General features: G+C 29.3%; 1 protein-coding gene across 1 annotated transcript in view; it reads left to right on the forward strand.

The window, feature by feature from the left end:
* Window positions 1-8,984, forward strand: part of bmm (brummer) — a 57,562-nt gene extending 48,578 nt beyond the window's left edge. The window contains exons 9-12 of the mRNA XM_075379105.1: window positions 1,214-1,307; window positions 1,679-1,880; window positions 3,682-3,811; window positions 6,148-8,984. Coding sequence (XP_075235220.1) covers window positions 1,214-1,307; window positions 1,679-1,880; window positions 3,682-3,811; window positions 6,148-6,362 — 641 coding nt within the window. The 3' untranslated portion in view covers window positions 6,363-8,984. The remainder of the gene's footprint in view (window positions 1-1,213; window positions 1,308-1,678; window positions 1,881-3,681; window positions 3,812-6,147) is intronic.
* Window positions 8,985-10,143: the final 1,159 nt, after the last annotated feature.

The raw sequence follows: 10,143 nt of genomic DNA on the forward strand, positions 1-10,143 counted from the left end.
ATCCACATCTGGATTTTTTCACAGACAACCTCGGAGACATAAGTGACAAATACAGTGAATGCCGCTTGGTGGAAACTGTGTTTCTACCAATGATGGAAAGCCCCTATAAAGGGAAATGGAATACTTACATGCTAGCCGATTACTGTTGGAAATTAATTTGTGATGTGTCTGAGACTATTTATAAAAGAAAAGCATCAGTGAAATCATTCTAACATAGATATGGCTATACAAATGATAAATTTTACAGATTTTAACTATATTTTTCCTTAATTTTTTTTGAAGCGTAATTTACTTAAAACAAGGGTGATAGAAAAATTGTATTCACACATCTGTAATGTACCCAAAAAATCAATTCAAGAAATGATATCACATTTAGAGAAACATTAAAATTTTTTTTTTGTCTATTAGTGTTATTTGGTGTCTGAAATGTGGTATCATCTCTTTGAGCTCCCTCAAAAAGTCGAAACAAGTTTTCAATATACGAAAATCGGTTAACAAGTTGTTTGACAAACATAAATTTGTTGAATTGTATAGCCAAATATTTAGAAGACTAAATTTTAACTTATTCATATGTTTATATTATGGATGTGTTATCTTTGTTAAAAAAAAATAGTTACTTAAATTAAAAAATAAAAAATAAATAATTTAATAAAAATATTTTCCTTGATTGTAGTGTACAACAGGATTGTTTTCGTGTAATTAACACAGTACTTAAGCTTACAATAAAGGACCTTTTTATGCTTCTACTGCTATTTTTAATAAATTACCAAATTGTCTAAAAAGATTCTTCCCATTAAATTATTTACGATACATTTAAAAAATTTTCTTTTATTGAAATAATATTAGTCAATAAATTTTTTAAATATTTTTAAAATGTGTTTGGAATAATTTTCATTAACGCATTTTCTCAACTGTGATTTATTCTGTAGTTTTATTTTATATTTAGCACATCTACCTTAACATTATTTAGCATGTTTACATTTTAAATAATTTATATGGATTTTTATAAATTTATTATTTATTTTACAATTAATTGTGTATTTTGTGATGATGCTGTGATTTAAGTTTTATGATAGTCTCCGCCGACCCATCCAGGGAAATGTTGGGGCAGTTCCTTTTTTCATGGGATTTTCTTGTTCCTGCCATAATATAATGTATTATTATGTACCAATCAGAATAAAAGTTTTATTTGATTGTTTGTTTTTATTTGTAGTCGGTGATGAGGACAATATGAATGTGAAGCAAACAAAACCAGTTCATCTTAAAAATAAAATGAATTTCAATTTCACGTTAAACTTAGAGGACAGGTAAGATAACTTAATTTTCTATTATGACTAATGTTATACTTTTACACAACTAAGATTAACCAGTTAGTAATATTCTAACGGAAGCACTCTGGATAGCTTTTTATGTTAAAATTGAAAAACAACATATATTATGATTAGTAAGTTCTTATTGATTACTTTTGTATTCACGATTCCTGTCATTGGTTCTGAAATTTTGAAAGAGCAGGATGGTATCTTTTAGGTACCTGAATCGGTTCAGTCCTTTTACAGAGATTTGTACATCTTCAAAATAGATTTTTTTTATGAAACTAATTAAAACATTTTAATATTGTAAATCTAAATGTTTGCTCTGCCGGTAGATAATAAAACTATTTTATTTTGTTTGTTTTCAGCGATATAGACAAAAGCGGCAAATTATCGGCAAACAAAGTGCTGTCGAGGAGGTCCAGTTATGTTTTACAACACCAGCAGCAACCGCAGTCGATCATCAAAGAACCTGAAACCTTAGATGATGATACCTTCGAAAACATATTACAAGTAACCTCTCGGCACGAAGCGTTAATGGCTTTTTACTACATGGATGATAACAACAAGGTATTTCTGAAACTTAAGATAGCTGTTTATTAATACAACCCGGATTGAATGTAGCTATTTTTAATTAGATCTAAGTGTTTTGTTGTTTACTTTGCTCATCATGGTTTTCGGGGATCGACAAACTTTTCAGACAAGAGTACATTATTAACTACACATTCTGTACAAATGGTTCCAGGGCCGATGCTTTAAAAACAGATCTAGCGCGCTAGGTTGTAACTTGTCGAGAGAAGCCTTCTGAACGACATAACCGAAGTTCATAAACGGTTTGAGTTAACGCATCGTGTTGTATATCCGTTTTTGTGAAGGTAATTTTACGCCTAAGGTCAGAGTTTTAACGACATGCAAACGTAAAAATTTCATTTTTACTCGGAAAAAGTGCAACGGGAACGTTTGAAATATAAAACGAGACGCGGAGCGGAGCGTAAAAGTGGCGGGAGTATCACCATTTCTCCCTACGAATCGCAGAGCCTGGACAATGTCCCTTGCTCCTGTAATCGGGCGTGTTTCAAGGGTTTTCTTTTAATGTCGGTTATATGTTTTAAGTTTTATTTATGGACGTATTTGGTGATTTGCGTTCTCATCCGCCTAGACCAGCATTTTCAATTTATTACTGGGTCTGACCGTGTGAGATTAAGCTTTTTGAGCGTGGTGCTCCCGGCGTGATTCCCCTTCAGACCTCATCGGATATACTCATCGGATGTAGCTCTCCATACTGTTTTTTTATTTCCTGAAGTCAAGATACGGATCAAGGGGGAGATGTAGGAGTCGATAGATAGATGTATTAAAAAATGTTACAAACATTCTTAATGGGATTCCGATAGAGGACTTCTCGGCTTTTGACTAATTATTAACATTATATCGTGTGGTATGCAAGCTTAAATACGATTAAATTTTTTTACTTTTTTTTTGTAGCCTCGGTCCTATAACATTTTGTATAGCCTATATATATCTACACGATTATTAAATTCTATTTCCAAAGGTTTACGGTATTTTAAAGTTATAAGATAGTGCTGTTTTCTTATAACTGTAGAATTAATAGAAATCATTTTAGCCGGTTTATAATAAAAAAAAGATGAATAACTTTTTAAAAAATTTCGAAAAATTGTTTTTTTTTCTAGGTAAAATAAAGAATTTATATATCTTACTAGGAGTTGGACGGTTTTCTCACTTGTAATGTGTTTCGTGGGGTTTGTGAGGTTTACGTGAATTTTGAAGGCGTCTTCAAAATTCAAAAAATTAATTACGCGCCTTACAAGTGACCGATTTCAGTGCAATATGCCGAATCCGTTTGTTTGGAGGGCTTCATTTTATTTTTTAAATAATACTTTTATCGTTAAAATATGCTTCTAAACGTATTTTAGCAGCATCCTCATTTTCTTTTCGACTCGAGATCGTACCTCCAAACATTACCCCCCGAGAAATCCAAGATCGTCTGAAAATAGATGGAGATAATAGTTCCTGTCGAGTTAACATTCATTTCATTACTGTTACACGGTCTTTAAACGGGTGATCTGCCCTACAAGTATATCAGACCTCTGAACTTTTATCTCGATTAATTATCACGTCTTTTACCCATTTTTAATAGCTGTTCGTTTGCTAAATTATCTGGTTTTTCCATATTAGGAAGCGATATACAAACGGCATTATATTCAGAGCTAGTGAAACTAATTTGATATATGAAGATTTACTAGAATTTCTGTAAAATTTAAATTGTAGAATATAAACCGATGAGATATCGTTACTTTTTTATTTTTACATGTGAATGATATTTTGTTATAACCAAATTTAAAATTTGTTTCAGGTTAAAGTGACTGAGATATTTGATATAACTGAAGAAGAAGTTAAAAAGATGGTTAACGATTGTAAAAGCGATCAAAAAAGTAGATATTGGGGCAACGATAACTGCTGGGAGACGTCCAGTAGCGATAAAGGTGATTGTTATTTTTTATTATTTTAGTTTATATAAAGGTAAACGTTTTACATCGGAACACCGTTTATCTGGATCGACTTTTGCGACCGGATAATCAGAAATCTGGTTAATTGGAAAATTAAAAATTCTAATGTTCATTCTGATTTTTAACAGGTATCGCGTTTAATAAAATGAAGAAAATATAAAATGTATTTCAGTAAAATTTAAAAGATATTCAGAACATATGTACAATGTATTAAAAAAAAAAAATGATACAATAATATGCGACAAATAATCCATCGAGTATAAATTTTTCTACTAAAAGAGCCTGGATTTACAAAAATTATCTGAAACGAATTAAAATTTACTACCTTGCTGTATAAAAAATTAACAAAAAATATATTTAACAGAAATTGAGGTATGTTATTACGCGTTATAAAAAATATAAATCGTGTAGCAGCGTAAAACTTAGCGACAGTCGCTAATCAGAACGTACATTTTTTTCTTAAAAAAATTTGTAATACTCGCTTTATTGTTGATCTTGTAGTCGTTTTAAGCAGAGAATCCTTGTAGAATTACATTCGATGACTTTTTTCGCGTGACGGCGCCGGATTCAAGTCATTAAACATCACAGTTAATGCTCGACCGATTAACGGGTTTCGATCGATCTTTCAGAGGTTAATTTTACAATTAGTATAAAACAAGCCGTCTAAAAACAAGTCACTAAGTCATTTATAATTGTAATTATAATTGTCATTTATAATAGTCTAAAACAAGTTATTTTTTGTGCCGTATGAATTGAAAAATATCACTTTTAAGCCCCGCTAAAAACAAATTACCAAAAAAATATTTTCTACCGAAGCAAAAACTTTATTTGAATATTATACGTTTTATAGTACTATACAGTAACAGTTCAGTACTATAGTAATAGTACTGCGGTATTTTTTAATAGTATAGATTTTTTATTAACGCTACTTGTTTTTCCTAGTGTGGATGTAAGCGGTACAGATAGTCCGATATCTGGAAAATCGATGTTTGGACGACCGGCATCCCGCTGTATTTACGGAATCGGCTACCTTGGTCCTTAAAAAAGACTAACTTATCGAATTTGTCGATTTAGTACTTTAGGTTTGACGATCGTCAATGTTTATACACGGGTAAGCTTTTTGTTGGTAAGTTGCACGTCGCGTCGGCCGTCGATCGTAGTTCTATAAATAGTAGTGATATTCTGATGTACTTTAAACGACGCTTGTTGGTTTTGTTAGTCCTACGAAGATATTTTTCAGAAATTAATGTTTTAATGTTCTACGAGTTACGTTTAAAAAGTATTTGGCCGAGCATCGAAACGAAAATATCTTGCTTATTTGATTCTGACTCTTACCTCTTTCAAATTATAATCCTTGTCGCTCGACATGCTTAAAGCGTAATCTTCCTTTTCATCAAAATATTAATGAAAGTCGTTAACGAACGGGATTCGGCTATCGTTTGTCACGATGTTCTCTTTCTAAAATAGTTTTGTTTTAAGTGACATGTATGCGTTCTTCGTCATGATTGGTATAAAAAAAACAACAGTGAGACCGCATATAGAGAGCGAGATGGTTTACCTTAAAAGTTTTAATTAAAATGTTCGGGACTTTGTATGAGGAATCGCTCGACTTGTCGCGGTAGAATTTCAATTCGAGCGATGGAACTATACGGTCGTTTCGACCGTTAAATCATCGTTATTTGCAGACGCTATGGAAATAGCCTATATAACATAAGAAAATAAATGGAAAATATATTGGAGATAAGTTAAAAGGTGATAAAATTACACGGTAAACGAAATTTTGTATTTTTAGTATTTCCATTGTAACTTATGATCTTTTAACAATAAAATTTAAATTTGAATTAGGTCTTTATTTTAATTTGCGCGAATAGTTCTTGTATCTTAGTTTACTGTCACGATAAATGATAACTTTTTCGTTCGTCCCAGAGGACATAATTTTGCACGATATATATTGAACGATTTTATCGCTTAACAATTTTTTTTATTTTACAGTTCGTAAAATATATGAATGTCAAAATAATAAATTGTACAAGTAAAGTTTTTTTTGACAAAAAAAGAATATCGAAAGCGGCGGTTATATCATTACTGATATTTTGTATCGACAAGATCGATCTACCTGTAGATATGCAGTTCGAAGACTGGCAATGCCGGTTGTATATTTACTAAAAATTAAAGTAGCGGTCGTGTTTCTGGTTACTTTGATTATATTTTCTTTTTTATTATTATTAATGAGCAGAAAAATATTTAAACATTTTTTCGTCAAAAATGTATTGCGTTTCAACAAATTTCTCATTTTCATTTTTTTGTTACAGATTTGGACGTGTACGACGCAGAAGATGACAAAAGTTTATCGGATAGATCCGACTGTTTGGAAAATACGGCTCTATTCTCTGATCCCGAATCTGAATGGATGCCGGAGTCGAAATCGAACACGTTATGTTGTAATGATGAAACAAATTTAAATTTACCGATAGACTGTCGACCCGAATCTGATCAAAGTCATTCATCTTTGTCGAGGTGCCAGTAATCTTTTATTCAAAAAATATTTCTGTACCGACAGACTTTTTTTTGTAATGAGAGTGTGGTTGATTGTTATTGTTTAGAAACCAAAAAATTTTACATACATCTACAATAATAAAGTTATATTTATTATAATTTTTTTATAAATTAATACTAATCTGCATTCTATTTATTGATGTTTTAAATGTGAAACGAGTGTTACTGCCGTTCAATTCAGACCGTTATAACTGGTAAGAGTATTATAGAATTTAAATATTATGAAAAATCAGTCATCACATACTTTAATAAGTCGGTTAAAGAAGTCATACTTTCATTCCATATTGTTATTTTTTTTATTAATTGCCCTTGAAAAAATTATATATATCTTGATTTTTTTCTGTCTTTAATGATTTAAAATTTTGTTAAACCGTGTTTACAGTATGTTTATATATCGATTTATTTATATATGCATTATGATTTAAGATATGTAAAAAATAAGTAAAGTAAAAATCGTTATTTACTAATAATCGTATTGTTGGTTTTATCGATAAAAATATACAGTATAAATAGTGCATATGAGACATGTTTTGGTTACAGGAAAATTTTGGATTCTAGAAAAACAACTTTTTATTTAAACTACATTTTTAAATACTTAAACTTTTAATTTAATGTTAGTTTTGAAAAGAGCAAAATAATTCTTTTAAAAAATGTTTGTTTGTCAACAGTGATTTAAATCTATCTTAAAATTAAATAAAATTTTAATGTAATATTTCTAAATCATTAAAGTTATACATAAAATGAATTTCCCCTTTCATTTTCCGAACATAACTTTATTTATTTTGCGAATAGGCCAACTTAGGACTGTGCAAATATCACTTTTCTAGCCTCTTTTCTTTTTTTCTATGCATTTCTCATTTTTTCGGCATGGCTTTGCCTTTGTTTATTTGTCTGCTTTCTTCCCGTTTTCCTTTTTCCTGTTCCAAGAACCTTTGCGTTGTAAATTATTCTTCAGAAGTTATTTCTATCGTAACAGTCCTCTTCTCTCAAGCCGATCCTTAGAAGACCCTCTTTCATCCGTTTAAGGTCTTTTCATGTTCTACAGCTTGTCAAAATTTGTCTATTTAGTTAGTCTGGATTCATCCTGATCATTTGTCCAAAGAAATTTTACCTTCTCTTCCTTACCGCTGTTTCTGTCTTCTTGATTTTGGTAGATCTCCTTGTTAGGATTTGTCTGTATCCTTCCTCTGTTACTCTCGGTCCATGGATACATCTTAATATGTTTCTTTCAATCCTGAGCAATTTTTCAAGATTGGTTAGGTGTAATGTTTCAGTCCCATCAGGATTACTGGTCTTAATACAGTTGTATAATCTCTCAGTTTCGCAGCCTTTGAGAGATTCTTCTTATTGTAGATATCTTTGGTAATAAATCAAAGCTTCTGTGGTTTTGATGTTCTATCTTTAGTTGATTTTTTATCTATTTCTATCCTGCTTCTATTTATCTATTTCTCTCCTAGGTATTAGAAGTAGTCCATGACTTTTATCTTTCCGAACTTAGTCTTTAATATGTCATTATTAATTTTTAAGCCGATTCTTAAGTCACAGATTTTCTTTCTTCGTCTAATTTGGGTTTACGGGTTAGTAGACTTCATTTCCCTGGCTCTTTAGAGGAGTGCTGAAGTCTTCAGGTACGCTTGATTTTCTCATCGGGTTAAAAATGGATCGAGTTAGTAAAAAAAATGTTTAAATAATAACATTAAAAAATTCAAAAAACCCAAGTCGAGCTTAAATAATATAGATTTGTTTCGGGTTCTTCAGGTCTCTTTGCTTGATTTATATATTTAAATTACCTGTAATATACTTGCACATTATTTCATTATTATTAATACGGTACTTGTATTTTTGGTTGACCTAAGTAATTTTTTTTTAAATTAAATTACTTCTTTGCACTTAATGAAAAGTTTTTTTGTAGGGTTACTTATCTAACATATCATATAACTTAATTATGTATTATGACAACAACTATTTAATAACTATACATCAGATTTATCAAGATTGTATTCACTAATTAAAGGCCGCATGAAATTATATAAAAAAAACCTTTGTCAAAACATGGAGTTACCATTTATTTTAAGAATAATCAGTTAATATCAATAAAATATACTGACATAATCAGTATTTTCCTTTTTCTATTTTCTTTAATAAACTCTAGGTATATTTACTGATGTTATTAATTTAGTTATGTTGTTTGCGCTTTGTGATAATTTAAAATAAGTGATTTTGTTATAAATAAATGAGGTCTGTCAGTTCAGCTTCATTTAAATTAATTATTGTATTATTTTTAAATTAAGTAAAATTTGTGTAAAGAACATTAACATTTATTTTAATAAATTAAAAATAATACAAGATAATAATAATAGTAATAAGATGACACATCTTTTATTGTTATTTATTTTTATGTTGTTATTATTAAAAATCATTTATTTAGTGTTTTAGTTATTTTTTAATCTTAATTTTATAAAATCATAATTCATAATATAATATTATTTATTTAATCACTATATGGTTTATACATGTATAAATTAGCAAACGAATTTATTTATTATTGTTTATTTATTTATACCGTGTTTGATAAATAAAAGTTTTTATAATATTTATTTGTCATTTTCTTTCATTAATATCACATGATCATCCAAAGTCTAATGTTAAAGACATTTAAAACTAATATCAAAAATAACCATTACTAATCAATAAAACTGTTTTTTTTTTCAAACTAATTATTCATTAGCTAGCTAAATCACTGAACAGATTTTTAGTACCTTTGTAGTAAGTTAATTTTCCTATAAATAAATTTATCTTATATTGTAATTGGTACATAATAATACGTTATAAAGGTAAGTTACAAGATAAATTGTAAATATAAATACATAGATAAAAAAATAGTTGTAATTAAAATCCAGATTAATCATTTAATATGTTAAAAATAAAAAATTAGTACAAAATAATTCACAGTTTAGAAGGCGACATTAGTAATAATTCACACGTAATAAGGCCCTTTCTTGTAAACTGAAGTATTGTATGGAGTTATACAAACATGTTCCATTGTCTGGTTTGATAGAGGTGAATATTGTTATTATCGTAAATAATTTATTATTTTTAGCAAAGATTGTACATTCAAAAATGTATACGCAAGGATAAGTTAACATATTTAATTTTCTAAATATCAGTTTACACAATTCATATTGATGGGTGCAAGATAATTTTGACAGCTCATTTTTATATTTTAAAAACTCATTCTGTATTTTTGAGAGAGCCCATGGTATGATTTATTTCACACGGGAATATACACAGGTGTAATGAATATTTAATAATAATAAAAAGGTTAGCATTTCATATTAAGATCCTTCATAGCAACAAGGTTTGATTTTATTACAAGTGAAATAGATTTGACCATCCCACCAGAACTTATCAAATAAATTATTCCGAAATTTAACTTTTTGGGCAACAGAATATTATCATTAACAGAAACTCAATCTGTTTGATAACTGGTTTTATCCATATTTAAAGATGGTTGCAATACATCCGGTGAATAATTTTTTGAGTCGCTAGTGTAGACTTTTCAGTTTCTTTTAAATAATTATCTTCAGATATAGATACATTTGTGTAGTTTGCGATGGCTCAAGAGGTTGAGGTAGGTCATTAATAAACAAAAAAAAAAATGCAAAAGGGACTTAGAACACTTCCCTTTGACATTCTGCATCTGACATCTTGAAGTAAGGACCTAATGTGTTATCAAAAATGAAATTTCAACA

This window comes from Lycorma delicatula, chromosome 11 (assembly GCF_047948215.1).
Source record: "Lycorma delicatula isolate Av1 chromosome 11, ASM4794821v1, whole genome shotgun sequence".
Lineage (NCBI taxonomy): Eukaryota > Metazoa > Arthropoda > Insecta > Hemiptera > Fulgoridae > Lycorma > Lycorma delicatula.